The sequence below is a fragment of the Glycine max genome, chromosome 12, assembly GCF_000004515.6.
Source record: "Glycine max cultivar Williams 82 chromosome 12, Glycine_max_v4.0, whole genome shotgun sequence".
Lineage (NCBI taxonomy): Eukaryota > Viridiplantae > Streptophyta > Magnoliopsida > Fabales > Fabaceae > Glycine > Glycine max.
This window is the reverse complement of record NC_038248.2, coordinates 3,043,966-3,064,349: the sequence shown is the minus strand read 5'-3', so window position 1 is coordinate 3,064,349 and position 20,384 is coordinate 3,043,966. Positions and strand designations below refer to the sequence as shown.

General features: G+C 31.4%; 2 protein-coding genes across 3 annotated transcripts; one reads left to right on the top strand and one right to left on the bottom strand.

Moving 5' to 3' along the window:
- Positions 1–7,348: 7,348 nt before the first annotated feature.
- On the top strand, positions 7,349–11,295 carry LOC100784228 (uncharacterized). The gene is made up of 4 exons (XM_003540629.5): positions 7,349–7,461; positions 7,815–9,374; positions 9,600–9,625; positions 10,074–11,295. The coding sequence occupies exons 2-4, from the start codon at positions 7,910–7,912 to the stop codon at positions 10,830–10,832; spliced, it is 2,250 nt and encodes a 749-aa protein (XP_003540677.1). The 5' UTR covers positions 7,349–7,461; positions 7,815–7,909; the 3' UTR covers positions 10,833–11,295.
- A 1,217-nt stretch (positions 11,296–12,512) lies between these two features.
- Positions 12,513–18,135, bottom strand: LOC100808791 (glucose-1-phosphate adenylyltransferase large subunit 1). 2 transcript variants are annotated; one of them, XM_014764478.3, is made up of 15 exons: positions 17,376–18,135; positions 16,872–17,237; positions 16,577–16,699; positions 16,294–16,464; positions 15,893–15,985; positions 15,695–15,778; positions 15,329–15,384; positions 15,037–15,130; positions 14,374–14,559; positions 14,152–14,232; positions 13,607–13,693; positions 13,420–13,524; positions 13,225–13,331; positions 12,992–13,052; positions 12,513–12,846 (listed from the first exon to the last, which is right to left on the bottom strand). In XM_014764478.3, the coding sequence occupies exons 2-15, from the start codon at positions 17,106–17,108 to the stop codon at positions 12,745–12,747; spliced, it is 1,587 nt and encodes a 528-aa protein (XP_014619964.1). In that variant the 5' UTR covers positions 17,109–17,237; positions 17,376–18,135; the 3' UTR covers positions 12,513–12,744. The 2 variants fall into 2 exon arrangements, with proteins under 2 accessions (XP_014619964.1, XP_003541029.1); XM_003540981.5 differs by having other exon boundaries at positions 17,535–17,857.
- Positions 18,136–20,384: the final 2,249 nt, after the last annotated feature.

The window sequence follows — 20,384 nt, the reverse complement described above, 5'->3', positions numbered from 1 at the left end:
AATAAGAAATTCACACTTAGGAGAAAGATTGTTGGACTACAAATGTGAGGTGAAGTTCCACGTTTGATAAGAATGAGAAGGTTGAATACCATATAAATGAAGGAAAGACCCATAAACCTAAACCTTATGATTTTAAGATTAAAAGGTGATATTAAACTCACTTATATAATTATTCATGTCTCATTATTATAGATCTTCATGGTATTTATCTCCTCGAATTTTTCTTACACTATAACAAATTTTTAACATCATTTTTTAAACCTAAGATTTAGGGTTTTTTTTTTTTACCTTGCATCAACCATCTCACTTCTTCTTGTATCTCTTACCTCACCACAATCTACAGTGTTCACATTATTGTTAATTTTGTGGTTTGTAAATAATATGTATACAATATACATTTTAATCTCTTCTCCATCCATAAATTTTTTAGCCAACATCTCGTCAATTATTTTGTTGGACTTTTCATAAGCATTGAATAGAAAGATGTAAGTTTTGTGAGATTCACACGCCTTGTTTATCATATTTAGCCATAACTCGTTACTTTTCCTTTCTAATATTCATCACATTCAAATTCCTAGAAGAACGACTCTATGAAATATCACGCTTCTCAAACACGATAATTACAAGAATCTTTTTCATAAGGGACAATTTTATAAGGCTGGGTTTGAATTTGATATAACATTCAACATTAAAAAAACTTTTTTTTCTCAATAAGAGACCTTTTAATTTAGAAATAAATACAAAAACCATAAATTAAAAGAGATAAAAGATTAAGAAAAAATATAATAAAAAAGATTAAGGAGAATTCATAAAAAACTTTTTTGTCGAAAAAAAGTTCTTAATAATTTTTTTTATAAAAGTACTCTCATATAAGATAATTTTTTAATTCACATTCAAGGAAATAACTTTTGATAATCATTATAGTTATACCCTTTAACTTTCCATCAAAATTCAAAGGAATCTCATAAATTTCAATTTTTTAGACGAAACTAATTCATAATCCAAAATATAGATATACTTAAAGTTTCTAACTCTTCCTCGTGAATATATTATAAAAAAATTAATTGAATCTACTTTTTCACAAACTCAATTTGTATAACTAATTACACCCATAAGGTACAGAAAAATAACTTAAATATCATCTGTTTGCAATAAATTAAACTTTAAGGTAATTAATTACCGGATTGTACAGTCTTTTTTTTTAATCCCGTAGATCACTGTATTTTGCACCAATTTTTCTAGGAAAATACTTGAGCCAGTGCTAATAATTTGGCCGACAAAATTATTTTAGCCACAAATTGTGTGTTCTCGACAGAAATGATTGATGTGAATAATTCAAAGTCACATCATATAATAGCATGTTTGGCAGATTACCATTTCAGTATTTTTTTTTTAAAAAATTACGAAATAACTAGACAATATATTTTTTAAAAATATTTGCTTAAAATTTAAAGTTTAATTTTACCAATCTGAAAATCATTAAAATCTTTATTTGTATAAGTTGAAAACGAATGAAAATGAATGAATAAGATATAAAAAATATTTAATTTCGAAGATAAATGCAAATAATTAAAAGAAAGATAAAATGTGACAATTTTTTTATTTCCTTGATGTTCTGTTTATTTTTGGGAAAAAAAACGTGTACAGAAACTTAAAAAAGAAAAGGAAAATAAAAATAGATATCAAAACTTGAAATTTGTTTTATCTCAACTAAAAAAATGAGAGAGAGAAAAGTATTTGAATTGATAAAGGTATCTTCTGAAGGCAATTATGCTTGAACTAGTTTAATGCTTTCTTTGGTAGGGAAAGAAAATAAATAGAGGGAAGAGAAGTAAGTAAGTGAAAAAAGAAATGAAATAAAAATCGAGATTGTTTAGTTAAAAAAGAAATAGAATAAAATTGAGAACAAATATTTAATTAAAAATGTCTTGTAGGTAAAAAAAGAAAAAAATTATTTTGAATAAAAACATTTGTGTGTTTTTTATTATCCTTTACCACGATGTAGGTCCACCAGTGAGTGAAATATATCATTTTTCACGCTTTTCCATACTTTCATGCTACCTAAAACAAGCTATGGAGGACAATAATTTTTTTTTCTCTCGCTATAAAATATTTTAGTTATTTTTTATTAGTTGAAAGTTTGTTAAATAAATAAATTTTTAAAATAATGTTTAGTATTTTTAAAATTTTATTTGAAGTATTATTTTTAAAATTTTAGCTTTTAATTTTTTATATTTTTTATATTTATTCTTAATATATATATTCAATTTTCTAGTTATCTTTTTTAATTAATTATAATTTTATTATTTTTTATCATTTTCCATTTTTTAGTTATTTCAGTAAATAGTTTTACCATATACTTATTATTTAATAAACTAATTTTTTAGCTTTTAATTAATTTTATCAAACATAGTCTAAGGTCATATCCAACCTTGAAAACTTAAAAGTTGCTTAGAGTAAAGAAATATAAAATCTCATTTTTTATAAAATAAATTAAAAATAAGTATATTTAAAAATAAATATAATTTTAAAAAAATAATAAGATTTTTGTAATTAAATAAATCATAAGAAATAGTTTTATTAATTAAAATAATGATTTTAAGGTAAATAAATATATGTTCTTAGAAAATAAAAATGAGATTTTATTTATTCATTTATTATGGAGTAAAATAAAGTTTCTTTATACTAAATAAAAAAATAGAGTAAATAATAGGCTGAGAATATTCTAAATATAAATAAAGACATATTATGTCAATTTTAAATTTAACATTCGTTTTTATGTTCTCTATTGCTCTCAAATTTGTTTTCCTTTCCTCTCTCAAAACCATTTTTTTTTACGTATACATTCAAAATTGTCCGTGTAAAACTAAAATCCTGCAGTTGTTAACCGCTGAATCATCGTGAAATTTGAACACCAGGTTCAGAACTCATTTTTACAAATCCCCACCATTGGGATTTACAAAATCATATATATGGTGAAAGAAATGCCCCTCGCATGTAGTTCTCTTTTTCTCGCTTACACTCAAACATGTCTTAGTAAAACTAAGATCTCAGACTCGTAAATCATTGAATTGTCATGAAATTTGAAAACCAAGTTCAAAACTCATTTTTTTCACATTCTTATCATTGGAGTTTGCAAAATAGTGTCTGTGGTGAGAGAAATGTTCATCGCATAGAGAGAGTAAAATGGAGGCTTCAATCCCTTCTTATTCTCTTTAATGCTTAGAAACCCTAGCAGAACAGCCAGAGGAAAAGCTTGAGGGATCTTAAGGAACTGCTAGAGATGTCGCTATTACTACCGTACTACACACGTGAGCTCGCTTAGAGATAAGGGATGAATTTATCGCAATTGGGGTTAGAATGAACATGTGTAAAAATCCTTACAAGATCAAACTGGGATTTATTTTAGGATGTTTACTATATTGTAATTCTGTCTTTATGATTATAATCACGAGATTGTTATGTTTGATGGGCCAATTAATGTCCTAATGCAAATTGGTTGATAAGATTGAGTGTTCTTGATGTTTTTGTGTTTTGACCTGTGATTTTGATTCATTTGATTTTGATATGATCATGTGAAATTGTTTTAGTGGTTTAATCATATGAGCATAACATATTAATATTATTACTGTGTGACATGTATATGATGTGTGAGACGTGATAACATGTTATCTTGGGATTATGGATGTGTGATGAATTGTGTATAAGTGACAAGTTAAGTATGTATTAAATTGTGAGATCATACATGTATTGAGATATTATGTGCATTGAGTTGTGAGCTACGAACCGTACAATCACATAACTGTAAAACCTTTTAAGAGCAACAAGTTAATGTGTGATGAGTATTGTGATGTGATCCACTATGAGAACCTGACGAGTTTAATCACTTTGAAGCGCAACGAGTAAAAATTAGTTTGAGAATAATTGTGGAGTCGTTTGTTTTGTACTGTCATAGATATAGTTTGCGTATTAAAATATTTTCTGGCTTGGACTTGAATCATGAGGGAGAGGCCCTAACAAACTCTTTGGAATGTAGGTCTTAGGGGTAAATACACTCGGTTTGAATGTTCCCTAAAGCCTATGTTGATCCCATATGATTGAAATGTTTTTGCAAAATAGAGTGACCCTGACTAGTCTCTCTATGATTTTACCTAGTGAGAGTAACTTGACTTACCAGTGTATGGTCTGTCTTGTCATGTACTCCTAGACGCCCAACAAAATTTTTTATTGACATAGTATTGCATTGCATATAGGATTGAATCTTAGTATATTTGTTGCATAACACTTGTGTATTGATTGATATTGACTGGTTAGGTGATATTGTGTTTTGATCCATGAGTACGGGAATGGTGTGAAAATGTGAGACATGTAGTATTGAGATGTGATGTTACGCGATAAGTGGTGGAATGACGTGAACTGTGTTGAAGTAAGTTGTATTTCATAATATGTATATCTATGTTGTTCCATTTCTCTCCATTAGTTAGGAATGCGATAACTAACTCCCAGTATGCTGGTTGTGTTTGGATCTTATGATGATTTCGAACTTTGTATTCGTGGGAGCATATTGTTAGGTGGATAACTATGAAAAACCTTATGCTAGATGACGTCAGAACACAATGTTCTGATTGAATGTGACATTGAGACATAAGTTTTTATCTCAATTACATGATGTTATTTTACTTTATTTATTATATTGCTTAACAAGAGTTCTTTTGTAAATTTGAAGAACATTATTTTGAGTCGAAAATGTTTTTAATGAGTCTTATTTGGTAACAACCCTTTTATCCACATGAATTTGTTTAAACAATTTGAATTAAATTGATTTTATTAAATTTAATATTTTTATATATTTTTCTTAATTATATATATGTGAAGATAGAAAATATCACATAATATTTCATTTTTAAATTTTTTTCATGTAGGAGACTATTGATGTGACAATCAAAGTTTCTTAAAAATAAGAAGCACATGATCTATAAAAGTTTCTTAAAAATAAGAAGCACATAGTCTATAAATTTGGGTTATTTCTAAATAAAAAAAATTTCTGCATGACCCAAATGAGAAATTTTTTATTATAAAAGTGAATTTTTTCGGTCATCCAAGCAAATTAGTATATAAATATTTTAAATATAATATAATATCGTAGGAAACATCGAAATTAATTTAATATTATCTAAAATACACAAAGGGAGTATATTAAACTCCTGCCATTAAGTAATCCAAAATTGAAATTCAGACCATTAATTGTTAATTATATTAGAACAACCCATACGCATTAATCTACACGCTAGGCAGTATGAAACAAAAAGTGTTATGATTTTTTTTTTCATTTCCACTATTTAACTCCTTTTCTTCTTTTAAATAATTTTTTTTTCAGGTTGTTATTGTTTTTATTGATCAATAAAAACCATTAATATTAATAAAATGTTACAATTCTTAAAAGAAACAACAAAATTTAGCTATAAAAATAGCACAATTGCAAAAATAATGGACTAAATTTTAAAAAAAAGTAAACAAACAGAATACTAATTTTATGTACGTTAAAAAAAATAAAATGACTTTATTAAAATTTATTTTTCGGTCATAATTCCTTTTAATTCAATAAAAATAATTTTTCATATTTTATCCAATTTTTCTTCTTTTATATTTGTTTATTTATTATTCCATTTTATCTTCCTTAATATGTATTTGGTTTCGTGTTAAACAGTTATTTTTTACTCCAAAAATTAATTTTAGATAGTTTTAAATATTTGATTTTAAGTTTGAGAAAAGTTTGAAATTGACTGTGTGTTTAGAATTAATTTTGATTTAAATAATTTTGTATATCTTTTACATTAAATAAAAAAATTATACGAATTTTATTTATAATTTAATTTTATAATATAAATATCTATATATGTAAATCACATTACTTTAAAATAAATTTAAATCAAAATTAATTATAAAAAATCAATCATATTGAAAATTAATTTTACCAACTTATCCACACACCTATTAAACCTCCCACCGCACAAAAATCGTGCACCATGTTCATTTTATTCATCTTTTTTTTTTTCATTGCACCGTGCATATTTAACTGTTTTTTTTTTTTTACAGAATGCATATTTTGCTCAAGCATACTGAAGAACTCCATGCGTGTTTTTACTTTTTATTACAGTAGTAATTCTTTTACAGTAAAAAGGTACAATAAATATGCACGTACACGTGACCGACATGAGAATGACACCTACAGAATCATGTCATCATAACAACGTAACGTACGTACTTACAGAATCCCTGTTAAAAAGGGTTATTACATAATTAACTAATAACATTTTATCTTAATAAAATCTATAAATATATTTTTATATTTGATATTATTTCATAAATTTAAAATATGAATTCAAATAAATTACACGTCTTATTATTTTAAACATTTTCTTAATGTGTTATTAAGAAAAATAATTTGCTTTGAGACTGTAAATTTGTTTTGGTAGATGAAATTTTTTAGAGAAGAGGATGGTGCTTCTATTTAGGATAGAGAAAGCTATTGAGTTTAAAAAGTATTTATAAAAGATTTAATTTAACTGCATTTCAGGGAGATATAAGTAAAAATGAGATAAATATAAATACTTTATAAATAATTTTCTAATTTAAATAATTCCCTATTTTGAACTGAACCACCATCTCTTTGTCCTAATCTATCTAAATAAAATACACCTTTAAAACAAATTAATTCAAATACTCACAATCGATATATTGTAATAAAATTTGAATTCTCTGATGATATATATTTCATTTATTACAAGAATGTCACTTGTTTTGTTTTATATTTTTAAAAAAGAAAAAAAGTTATTAAATTTTAAATTTTAATTAATTAATTACAAAAGAATAGATATTACTGCATAGATACCAAAATGTTGTTGGAGTAAATGATACGCAAAGTTGAAACATTCTTGCTTGTTTAAGTTGTTGTGTAGATAGAGTCCAGGAAAATGAACTTATTATGAAGATATTTTCCTTAGAAACAGAAAACAAATGGTTTTCTTTTTCTTATTTAGATGCATTCAGCACAAAAACTATAGAAGGCGATTATTTTATTAATTAGCGTGAAGTTTTAAGGTGGTCACAATAATTACGCGTAATTCGAAGAAAAAGGCCAAAAAAAATAAAGGAAAGAGCCAATTGGAAGAAAGGAAAAGTGCAGATGGTGGGTCCCACCAGTTCGAGTTCGATTCGTGTGGCTGAGGAAGCCAAGCTAATCCCAACTACACAGCATAAAAATCAACGGTCAGATTTATCCCATACACATGGGACCCACGTACGACGAACATCTGAGCGTTGATTTTATACAGTTGCACACTTTTCCTTCTTCAGTGTTTTCTTTGTCGTCATTTTTCTTCTTATTTCATTTCTCTGCTTCTCAGCTCAACGGTTCTCAGTTTCTCCGACTTCGCTCTTCCGCGTCTCTGAGTTTTGAAGGTAACTTCCAATCTCTGCGGTTTTCCAGTTAATTTCTTCGTTGAGTTTGTTGTTTGAATGTTTGATGAACTCAATGGAAATTTGATTGGCTACCTTGGTTTATTTTTGTTAAATTCAATTGCACTGAAATGATTTCAAATTTGAATTTACTCTAAAAGATAAAGTTACTAGTCTATATTCAATTATATAGTAGTGATTTCTGTGTTAGTTTGACGAAAATTCGATTTTGCTTTCTTTTTAGTGATGGTTTTCAGTTCTGATTTCTGAGTCGTATGATCTAGTTCTGTTCATTTTTCTGTATCTGCATGTGATTGGTTTTTAATTATTGCTAATTTATGCTTCTTGAAATCTAGGTTTTGAACACTTGTACGGATAGACTATATTTGTGAGGTAAAAAAATATTAAAATAGCAGTGTCGTGCCGGAGAAAGTCAATTAATCTATCAATCATGATGCCTCAGTCTGATGATATTGCGGCGGCACAAGCACGTTATGATGGTGAGAGGGTTGAAGCTCAAGCAATGCATAGGAACCAATCGGCGTGGATGGCTCATTGGAAGCAAACAGATTATAAATCAACAACCCCTGCTTGCAATCGTTTAAGGATTGATTGTGAGGTGAAAGAAGAAAAAGAAGACAATGGCGCTGAGCAGCGTGATTTACTTGGTGGCTTAGATAGTTCTATGCACGCTGGAGCAGTTGGAGAAGCAGCTAGGGCTACAAGTGTTACCTTCACCAATGAGGCAGACGATGAAAAATCAAAGAAAGAAAGCAGTGATTCCAAATCATTTCCTACATTCAAATTTTCTCGAAAGTTAGATGGAGGATTGTCTCTGCAGAGGGAACAGCACGACAGGGAAGGTGGAAAATCTGAAACTGAACCCTGCTCTGGAGATGAAGATGACAATATTTCTCTCAACAGAACTGGGACTTCTGGAGCAGGCTTATCATCAACATCTGCACATGCTTCTCCTAAAATAGAAACACTAGCAAAAGAGTGTCAAGTATTGTCTCAAGAAGTTTTACCGACAGCTCTGCTAATGAAATCTCCTTGGGATGTTGAACAGAAGAACCTAGCTGTTTCAACATCACTATGGAATGACTTTGTAAAATCAGATTCTGACATAGTGCCAAATAGATGTGACAAAGGGAAAACTGTGATACCCCAGTTCACCCATGAACCTTTTGAAATTTGTCAATCAAGCTACAATTTAGCATCCAGAGGGCGATTCACAAGTACCAAATATCATACCTTTTCGTCTCTTTTAATCAGCGAGAAGAAAATGAGTAGCCTCTTAGATCCTCAAAAATCTTCTTTTCCGAGATGGATGCAAGGTGGTACTGCTCATTTACCGCATAATTCTATGGCTAGTAGTGATGATAGATATTTTATTCGTGGTCAGCACCATGAGATTGAAAAATATGTTGCTAATCCAAATATTACATGCCAGACTGAATCCTTAGAGTCAGCTAAGCCACAAAACCTTTATGGACTAAGCTCCGTGGCAGCGCAAATGCCTTGTTCTATTCATGATGTGGGGTGTATGAAGATATACACCGGTATAGATTCAGTTGAAGAATCATCAAGAGGTCGTCCCAAAATTTCCCAGACAACTCACCATTTTCTAATGTCGAAAAACACTGATGTTAACTTCTCTGACAGTCAGTCCTTTAGAGAGCCAATAGCACCTATCAAATTCAAGGGAAGTGCTTTCAATGAGATCCTTGATTTTTCTCCACCCACAAATGGCCATGCTCTGAAAGGTCTGAAGCTGGAAGCTCTAGGGAGCTCCATGAAGAGTGAAGTAAAGGAAAATGTCCAAGATTTCAAATATCCAACATGCCTGAAGAATGAATCCTCTGCTGAAACAGATACTATGGACATCAATGCTTTACATAAGAATAATCTTCCTGGTATGTATGCACACTCTTGAAGGATATACCTATCATGCTATACATAAGGCTTCATTTAGTTTTTTTTTCCTGGTATTCTTAGTTTGATTAATTACTTTCATAATGTTCTACTTTCAGTTAACTTTAGTTTTAGTTTTTGGGGGATGATGTTGTGTCTGCAATTTGGTGGCTTTAATGTTGTTTTCTGGCTTAACTGCTGATGATTCTTTCTCTTGTCTGTTGCAGGTGATGTTCCATTGCAAACAAATAAGGTAATGTTTCTAAATATTAATGTTTGATCTTCTTGATACCATGGCATTTAATTTTCAATCACCACCTTCTTTCTCAAGCATTTAGATAATATTAATTGTGACCTGGTTTTTGACACTTTATTTTTTATTTGATTCAGTGTTCGTAGTTGAGACTTAATACATCTTAGTCTGGCTTTTGTATCATTAATTTATACATTCACATTGATTATGATGAATGCTGCATGGCGTCTTACAGAGAAGCAGCTAATTTGAGTGGCACTGTTTCTTCACACCTAGACTTTGAATACACACATGTGCACACATGTACCCACACATATTACATATAGTGTATTTATTTGCATTTGTAATTGGTTTTTAAATTTAACAAACATGTGCTTGTAAAATTTGTTACTATATTAAACTTTGAGAGGCTAATTAGGTAGGAGTTGCCAACTTTTGAATTTTGTAGTGCTCCAAGGATAGTCAAAACTCGCGTACGTCTCAAGGTGCAACAATTTCTGCTAGAGAGAAAACTATAGCAAAATCAGTGAATACAACAATACCAGATATAAACCAAGAGCCTCAGGAGCTTCTTGCCGAGGAAAGTCCTGTGGTTGACAGGGAGACTAGCACATCAAGAACCCACAGCCTTGATTTGGATCACTTTCTTTCTCATTCAGATGAGCATGCAAGGTCAAGTTCTGGAAATAGTACTTTAAGAATAGACCCAAGCAGCAGATGGGTCAAAAGACTCAAGTTGTGCACATTGGGCTCTGCTCATGGTACTGGGAGTACAAAAATTGGAGAAACTTCTTCACATGAAAAAGTTAACAATATATATGGCAAAATTATGAAAGATAGCAGAACTAGTCTGGAACCCAAAATGGTACATCATGCTGAAGGACAGATGGTACCGGATCTACCTGCAACAGTATCAACAAATGGCAAGTCCTCTTTGACTGAAGCAAAGAAAACTGTAGAAATTACCCTTTCACATCCCTGGATACAGAGATGGAGTCATGATCGTGCTACATCTTCCCGAAAGAGGCATGAATTAGGGGAGCTTCATGAACCAAAGTCTTCAAATACTGTGCTAGAAGAGTTTCAAAAGAAACAGTTTCCAAGCATTGCTGCCATGGCCATGATGGGAAAAGCAATGAACAGTTTGAATCCCTCCGAGCTTACGAAAAAGGGACCTGTGATAGTTTGGAATATGAAGGGATTTTGAAATTGTTGGCAGTTGGTGATATCAATTTTTCATGAAGTTTATGGTGGGAGATTCTCAGGATTAGTTTGAGAGGAATACATGTATGACATTATGGATGCTTACTTCTGTACTCGAAGTCATGCGGAGAAGTGAGAAATGCTCGGGGTCATGTGTATGCCACAATCATGTTGAATAGTTGCTTATCCTAATTCCTTGTTTTTCTCTGATTTGGCATAATTGAAACAAATATAAGCGGTGCATGCATCTGAAGAAGTTATGTATCGGGGCGTGCATTTTTTGTATGTAATGTATATACTTATGCAATAACTCAGGAAGGGGGCAATGTCTCAAGACGGGTTGAATCCTGTCTTACCAACCTAGTCATATTGCCAAGTTAAGCATATATTAACAGCATTAATAGTAAGGTTTGATGGAATATCTTGTTGAAGGAGTTTCATATACGATTGTGCACTTTTTGGTTGAATTTTTCATTCGTGAATAGCTTCCTCAATGTGATGATTTCTGCTACTTTTTGAGCTGAAAGTTCAATAGCAAAACTGGATTATAAAGCTCATCTGCTGGGGAAAAGAGCAGGGTTTGCAAGGAAGTTTGTTTGCCTGGTGCGAACAAGCTGTTTCGAACAGAGTTGATTTTTGCATGATTTAATTTACTATTGTCTAGGGAGGACCAAGGCACCAAGCAAAGGTGACAAGCACAATGTATCCCTAATCCGAAAGGAGATATATATAACCAAATTTGAATCATTTGGATGGTACTCAGAATTTGATTTTTGGGAAAAATAATTTTTGATAAGATTTTATTTCTCTTCTGACTCAATTTTAGATTAGTCATGTTTCTCCTTTCCTGTTATGAATAAGAGGGTTAAGAAAGAAAAAAAAAGAAGACATAACTATGAAATAGAAAGGCATAAAGGCAGCGGAAGGAAAAGAGGGGAAAGATTGTTTTTCGAATCCGAGGAATTTGGTCCAGGATAGAAAAAGCCACTCACGCCAATTGAAAATGATTAGCATTTGCATCCGTCTTTTTCGTACAATATACGAATTTCGTCCCTACAGTGTCCCCACAATATAACCTAAGAAGAATCATAAGCGCCTTCATGCGAGTATCCATTTTTTTAAACAACAAAAATTGCTAACAATTATGAACACGCCACGTGAATTTTTTATGCTGATATTGAATTAAATTAACGTGTGTGTGATCAATAATTTTTTGAAAGACATAGTCAGAATCAATCTACACCCACTTCTGACAAGTGACTACTCATTTTTCCTAGACACCGATTTACTCAATTTCACATTTAGCCTATTCTGTTACTGTTTTGCAACCTTTTCAATTTCACAAATCCAAAGTTCTACGTGTCAATCCTTAGGTAGTCTATTACCCTGGTTTTAATACGTGGCATTTTTCAAAGGATTCCAAGTATGCAACCTTCCATACTTAAACACGTGCTTCAGTGCCTGTGCTAGTTTCTTATTGCACATTTGCTTACAGTTCTATTTTCGCAAGTACTATTTTAAATTTTGATTAATTAATTACGAGCTATACTTTAAAGCTGTTGCTCATTGTGGAGAGGAAGAGAACAATGAAAGAATCCCTCAAATTCTTTTGTGCACTTAAATTCATTATCCCAAGTAATTAATAGTAAAATACTTCAGTGATACTAATTAAAGGACAAAATAGTTTGGCAGTTCACATCCAGCTTTTAATTTTATTTACGTTTATGCATTTTGATTTCATACACTATTCATTCTATATTTTTATATGCAGTGGGAGAGCCTTCTATTTTGCATATATAGCAAAAGGGGGTGCTGATTTTTCAATTGTAACCTTCTGTCCCCAAAGTTCCTTGGAATGCTTCTTCGAGCTACTGCTGGCCACCTCACCAGTCCATGAAATAAGTACTTTCACCCCTTTATATGACAGTGCCATCTTCTATTGTTGCCTTCTCCAATATGACTGTGATTCCTGATCGAATGTAAAATCCATCTTCTGGTCTATCTGCTTCTTGAACGCCCTACAGACAAATAATTTGCATGGTTATAGATAACAACATTATACTAATGACTTGTGCTACACAATTATCTAAGACTAGAAAAAAAAAACTATTAACTAACAAAATTGGCTCAAATGTAAAAACAAGATAAGGCAATCATGCTCACATCTTTGTTCATGATGATGACATCTTTCCCGATCTTTGCATTCTTGTCAATTATGCAGTTCCTTTAACAAGGACAACAAGTAACAAGGATCAGATGACTATTAGTATTAGGTACATTTTAAGCTAATTCTTTATCATGATAAAGACACTAATATTTAGTGTGAACTTCTAAAACCAATATATTGAATTAGCCAATTAGGTAGTGTAGTGTTCATCTTAGGGTGAGATTATTACCTTATTTTGGTGTTCCTTCCAATCCCAATGGGAACCTTCCCCTCTGCCAGCAGAGAAGCAATTTCGGATTCAGTTTGGTAATAGTCAGCTCCCATCATTACAGTGTCCTGTAAAAGATGATTTAAGAATTTTAGATGGTAGGAACCTTAAATAGAATGGTCTAGCATCCTTGGTCTAGAAACTAAGGTAATTTACCTGGAGCTCAACACCATAATCCAAACGTGAACGTTCACCCACAATGGAATGTTGGACAGTGCATTCTCTTAGGAAACATCCATGGGAGATTATTGCATCCACAATCTACGGAGCAACTCAAACATGATAAGTGATACATCTCATGAAACTAAGAGCAAACTTTTAAGATAGATGGTCACAGTCATACCCTGCACTTGTCAATCTTTGTTGGTGGTAGGAATCTTGGAGACGTGTAAATGGGTGTCTTGGGATCATAAAATTTGAACATTGGATTCTGTAAGAGAGTAGCATAGCATAAAACAGGTATTAGTTTCAGGTCAATGACAATTTGCTACATTCTAGCAGCTATTTGAACTGTGAGTGTAATTGTATTTGGCCGATGAATCTTGAACATATCCAAATTCCAAGGGCATGCCTTTCCTCATACTCCAAGCTTCCATATATAAGGAACCATTACTGGTTATACACTTTATGTTGATTCATTCTCATCTGGTTTACAGATTTAGTATGCCACAAATTGAAATATACTATGTTGATTTATTCATGGTAACCTAATGCTAAATGACCACCGGGCTATATTACACTGAAAGCAAAATAAGGGAAACTAAATAAGTATGCTTCTTTGATATTGTAGCTTGTAACTAGTGCACGGTTCTATAGTAGTGCCTAAACCTACAAAATAGAAAGACCATTAAATAAGAAATTTAGGAACAGTAAATGTCTTGAACCCACCTCTTCAGTAAGAGCCAAGTTAGCATCATAAAATGATTTTATTGTTCCAATGTCTTCCCAATAGTCATTGAAAAAATACGCCTGAAAGAGGGCAATAAACATTCAACTTGTATTGTTACCTCATTAAAATAGTGATTAGTTCCTTGTAAATGCAAGATAAGACTCTTTCTAGAATAGATCAAAACATTTGAAAAGAGATATGTTTAGTGCAATTTCTCTTACTTGGACATTGTTTTCCCTCACTGCTGCAGGAATGATTTCAGATCCAAAGTCATTGGATGTAGGATATCTCCATTTCAGAAGCTTGAGTAAAACATCTGTCTTGAATACATAAACCCCCATAGATGCAATATATGGTGACCTTTTTGCTTCATGGGGTGGCAACCCAAGCACAGAGGTATCTACTTGCTGCAGAGAAGCAACAGGAAAACATGATTAGACTGAGAGTAGAGAAAATATATCATGATCACATTAATATGCCACAACACAACTTATAATTTCAAATATTGGGACCTGCAAGTTTGCAGGATTATTTCATACTTGTAGAAAGTAAATGTAGAAATAGAGCCTGAGGCAACTTTTGGATTCAAATGTTAAATGTAGAAGTTTGCAAATTGAGCCTATATAATATATATGTTTTAAATATATATCTGCACGTTCTTAATATGTTTAGTACATCAATTTGTGATGTTATCGTATGATGTATGATAAGTCATTCTGGATACATATATGAACTTCGCTGGAATTTCTGTAGTGCTAGTAGGATGCTCGGTTGTTCACTCTGAGAAAGTTGAGGCAAGACAGTTGAAATATAGTATTTTTTTTTGTTTCGTTCTTTCTGATAGTGACCAGTAACCAATTTTAGTTCCTTGTGTTTGGACTTACCATTGCTTTCAGATCAGCACCCTTCGGTTTTTCTGAAAATTGGATGATGCGACCTCTGCCATCTGCCTTGACCAATCCATAATCTGATGCGCGGCTGAAAAACAGGCAATTGGAAATGAAACTTAAAAATAAGATTGAACTTTTAATGTTTTTTGTTTAGGAAGTTAGTGTGTCTCTACTTTTTCTATTGCGACCCTTTCCTTCCCAGTGAAAGAGAATATATTCTCCCAGCAGCACAGTACAAACAAACGTGCAACAAAAAGAAACACATGTAAAAGAAGACTGAACACACCTTTCACCTACAGCAGCACATGATACTGTAATATCTGCATTTCTGTCAACGTGACTCTGCATATTTATTATAAGATAGATATAATCAGCAAAAATTGTGAAAATAAAATGAAGAAACACTCCAAGTATGAACTGGGTGTGTCTAAAAACTTTGGAACATTTGGCAAAATTATTAAAAAGACTTAGTGTATGAACACAAGAATGGTAAGATAAAAGAACCTTGGAACTAGTTATTTTTTGAGTGAATTAATTGCCTTAATTCTGTGAATGATACAAAACATTGACAGAATACAATTAATAATAAATTTCAATAATAACGAATGAGAAGAATTACACAGCTCTGATACGTAACAATTAACAAGTATACCTGCACAAGGTCCATGTAATCCATTCGGTATAGATGATCTCCGGCCAAGATCAATACATTCTCAATGTTTGTGTGCTTGGCATCCTAATACATTCAAACTATTACTGTCCAATTCAACTTGAGAATAAAAAAAAAAAGGAGGGACATGCAGTAACGTATATACAGAAATCTGGCGTGTACTAAAGATTATGTTCCCACCTCAAATACCCATGTAAATTGCCTCACAGCATCTGCTGTTCCTTGGAACCAGTTCTTTCCAGTTTCTCCTTGTGTTTGCGTAGCCGCCAGAACCTGTTCAGTATTCGACTTGTTTTTATCATATTAAATTATAATGAACAAAAACATTGATTGGTCTACAATCCTTGCCCTGGAGCCCCCTCCTCCCAAAATATACTAACAAGAATCTCATGGCTCATACTTCTCTATCAATCACAGCCAAAACTGTATCTTTAATAAAACTATAATACAATTTTATGAACATTTTATCATTTTATAAGTTCCACAAATATATCTTAAACACAAAAAAGCAACCAGAGAATGATGTATGAGTTATTTAGGACCTCTAACAATCACCATGATCAAATTCTGTGATACCATACCTCCACACATCCATCCCCAAAGTTGATTCCGTTTCCAAAATAGGTGCGGGAAATGTGACGATTGAGGGATGCAGAGTTGAATTGGGTCAGTACAAATATTTTGTTAAGGCCACTGTTGATGCAATTGCTCATTGGGATGTCTATAAGCCTGTAGCATCCACCAACAGGAACCTGCAAACGAATACAGTATCATCTTAACATGGAACTCCAAATAATTTTAGTCTTTCTTTTTATTCTCCAATAAGTGATGTTTCTTCACTCAAGAAGACAATGATTTACTCACAGCAGGTGTGGCAGCTCGCTTGGTAAGAGGAAAGAGTTGAATCCCAGGTCCCCCTCCCAATATGATGGAAACAACATTTTTTGGATCAGCCTTTCTTCTGAGAAACGATGGCATTTGAAAAGCCTGAAAACGAAATTCACAATAATGAGAATACGACCATTTGTCAAATAATGACAAAAAGTGTTAGCCACAGAAACAAAGGACCTAGTCTTACAACAACCATACTGATCAAGACCATAAAAAAAGTTTAAGGTTAGGAACTAGAAAATGGATCCAAAAACAGAATTGAACCTACCACTGATTCTTTGGTGTTACTTGATGTAAGAACAGCAGAAACAACACCAGGTTTGGCCTTCTTCACCCTCTCTTGGGTTCTCAAACTTGAGGCCAATTGGTTAATGATCCAGGGACTGTAATTCAGACCCCCTTTGATTCTCTCACCTAAAAAACCACTATCTTGACGAAAAGTATTGTCTTTTCTCGATTTTACTAAATGGGTATTGGCTTTCAAGGTCACACAAGCAGACACCATTGTGTTGGTCTCAAATAATACTAAGAAACCTGAATTTCAGATGTCACAGATGGTAATGAGGTGCAACAATTCAATTCCTTGCAAAGAGCTAACCTCCAAATCTCAAAAGCTTGTACTTTGAAGTTCCAACTGTAAGCAAACCAAGTGAAGTATACATTACATTAAAATAGTACAACACAAAGCAGGAGACAGAGACACAGAGTTTATCATGTCAGAAACTTAAAGTGATACTAAAATAATAACAATTAACAGAAAGAAAAATCTTACTTTTAAACTACCCCAAATGAAGTAGGAATATGAAAAGTAAAACCCAGGAAGGTGAAGAAATAAAAAAACTCTACATCACCCAAGTTACTTGGACAGGAAATTTAAGGTGAACAGTTAGAGTATGAAGTATGAACAATGAAGAACCAGAATTGAACTAACTTGTGAATATGATGCAAACAGGAATCCTGAGAACTGATTAGAGTGTGATTTAAATTATTGGAAACGGGAAGTGAAGGTGGATCACTAGACAGTGAATGTGATCAAGTGCTGTTGAAGTTGAAGGTTGTGGTTGCCTTTATTGGCTTGTGAGCCAGAAGAACTATATCACGAGAAAGATGGGAAAAATCTTACGGCTTTGGTATATATCAATTTCCAAAAATTATAAGGGAGCATGTGAAGTATAATTAAATACTCCACTAGCTAGTAATGTTGGTTTGCTTTCTATAATCTGTAGATCAAGTCTCTCGTTTCCCGTAGTCCAAGTTTCTAGGCTCCTCTTATAGATGGAAAAGTCATTAGGAAACAAATAACTGTCAATTTCAGGCACTAGACGTACGTGAAATCAAAGAAAAGTTTTGATAAGTTTTAAAAAAAAGGAATGTGTATATAAAATTAATCAACAAATTAATGTGAATTTCTACGGCTGTCATTTGAAGAAGGGGCTTTAATTTCATTGTGCAAGAGAGACACTACTTGACATTTTGCAACATTTGTTTAGTTGATTATGAGCATGACTTAGCTAATCTGCGTACACATGATTATTGTTCAAATTGATTGAGTTTGGTATAGATTGTTTTCATGCTGGCCATGGCCAACTTGCATTTCCCCATCCAATTATTGTTCAGTGTTGAAACTATTAAAACAAATTTATTTATTAAACAGTCAAATAAATTTTTCACCTAATAAAAAAATTTAAAAACTAACTAAAATACACCTTGCTGAACATAACTTATATGTATTTGTAAGTATATTCATTTTCATAATCAAAATGAAATTTCTTAAAAAATTTGCTGCCCCCACCCGGTACCTTAAAATTATTCCAAATAATGCAACATAATAAAACTAGTATCATGTTGATGAAATCGAGGTAAAACTAGTAAACAAATCATGATTTCTCTTGCTGCCATCAGTTTGATTTCAAGCCCTTGTTCAAGATTGCATCCAGCTTATGGTCTTGTAGCTATAATTCTTTATTTTGTTAAGGACGGTGGTTCCTTTCTCTGGTGTCAAACTTTGAGGGAGGGTAATAAGGTGGCTAATTGTTTAGTCTATTATGTTTATTCTGTAGATGCTCAGATGGTAGTTCAGGGGCCTTAGTTCCCTCCATTAGAATCTTTTGCGTATGTATGAGAAAAAATAAAAAAATAAAAAACATTAATAAAGAAAAATATATAAGAATAGATTTTAAGTTGTTATTTGCTTAAAATTTCTCTAGTAGATCATATATTTAATTTTATTCATAAAATTAATAATAAAATATTTTAAAATTTTATTATTTATTAAATAATTATTTATTAGAAGTTAAATATTTAAATAGTTATGTAGTTAAAAAATTCAACCTCTCTTTGATATATTATTAGATTCGTTCCTGTCTGTGAGACTTTTAGGTGTTGTTTTGGTGTGCTTTTTCCCCCATTTATTCACAAAAGAATCATGATAGGCATATAAAGCAAATTATTATAAGAGAGATTTTTTTTCCCATTCCAATATTCCAACTCACTTAAAATGTTCATATAAAAATTTTGAAAAAAAAATCGATATATATATATATATATATAAAACTTAAAAAACACTTTTTTAAAAACTTTGAGTGGGTGTAATTGAGTTCTTTTTTTGGATATTTCTAAAGTATAAATGTGATGGTGATATTTCCTATTTTTTTATCTTTATTTTCTTATTACATCATATCACATTATCAATAGTATATCTCTCTTCTCTTTGTATTATGCTATGTTATTTATAAATTTTATTTAATGAGTGTCTAAACAGCATTTTCCAATGTAATTATGCGTTTAAAAGTTATCATTTTTCTAGGACAATCATGTTAATTGCGTTTAAAATTATATTCAATATTAATGAAAAAAATTAAAAAATAGATTATACAATAATAATATAAAAAGATTTTATAATATTATTTAATCACAATTAATTTATATGATAAATTTATTAATTTTTACAACAATTGATTAGTATCTATAGTGATTTTTTATTAGTTCACAATCTAAATTTTTTTACATCAAGTTTTTTCTTTGATTGAGACCTTGATATAAATAAGTTTCTTCTTTTTGATGTTTGGTGGATTTAGTGGGACCCATTAAGGAACAAGTTTCAAGTGGATAGTTCAATGTCGGGTCACAGAGCTCTCCTCCAGATTTTGTACATAGAGCCCATCCAGCAGTATTCACGGTTCTCAATTTCTCATGTGGGCCCATTTGGCCCACCATCAAATTCTGTGTTTGTGGTTATGGATCTCCTGCACTCCGGCTGACCCTTGCCAATGTTCGCATGCAATCTCGCTCAGTTAAGCAACTAGCATTGTACTCAATTATGAAATACCACCTTCTTCTTGTTCTTTTAATTTTACAGTTATCAAACGAAAATTAAGAAATATTTAGTAGAACTTAAATTTATTATATTCAAATTAAAATATACTTATTTAATATCTTGATATTTGATAAAAAAAATATTTATTAAACTTTGAAATTGTAAAACATAATTTTTTTTAAAAGGTAAAATTACAAATTTGATCCCCTTATAATTTAATTTACAAATTTGATTACTTATTTTTTTTTAATTCCACTATTTCAGTTTCCACCTTCAAAATTTGACCTTCAAAATTTGACGTTGAATGTTAATTGGTAAAATTTGACGTTGAATGTTAATTGGTAACGCTGCGTTGTATTTTTATTAGATGTTGACCACTAAATGTTGTGTATTTATTGGATGTTAGTTTCATATATCTAATTAATATCAACTTCCAAAAAAATTAAGACATGTGACGGTCAACGT

What these genes read in the sequence shown, in the direction of transcription:
- LOC100784228 (XM_003540629.5), top strand. Translation starts at nt 7,910, where the DNA reads ATGATGCCTCAGTCTGATGATATTGCGGCGGCACAAGCACGTTATGAT. An exon ending in ACATAAGAATAATCTTCCTG is followed by an intron (nt 9,375 to 9,599) that starts GTATGTATGCAC and finishes TGTCTGTTGCAG; the next exon opens with GTGATGTTCCATTGCAAACA. An exon ending in TTCCATTGCAAACAAATAAG is followed by an intron (nt 9,626 to 10,073) that starts GTAATGTTTCTA and finishes TGAATTTTGTAG; the next exon opens with TGCTCCAAGGATAGTCAAAA.
- LOC100808791 (XM_014764478.3), bottom strand. Translation starts at nt 17,108, where the DNA reads ATGGTGTCTGCTTGTGTGACCTTGAAAGCCAATACCCATTTAGTAAAA. An exon ending in GTGCTGATCTGAAAGCAATG is followed by an intron (nt 14,560 to 15,036) that starts GTAAGTCCAAAC and finishes GCTTCTCTGCAG; the next exon opens with CAAGTAGATACCTCTGTGCT. An exon ending in ACTTGGCTCTTACTGAAGAG is followed by an intron (nt 13,694 to 14,151) that starts GTGGGTTCAAGA and finishes ACTCTCTTACAG; the next exon opens with AATCCAATGTTCAAATTTTA.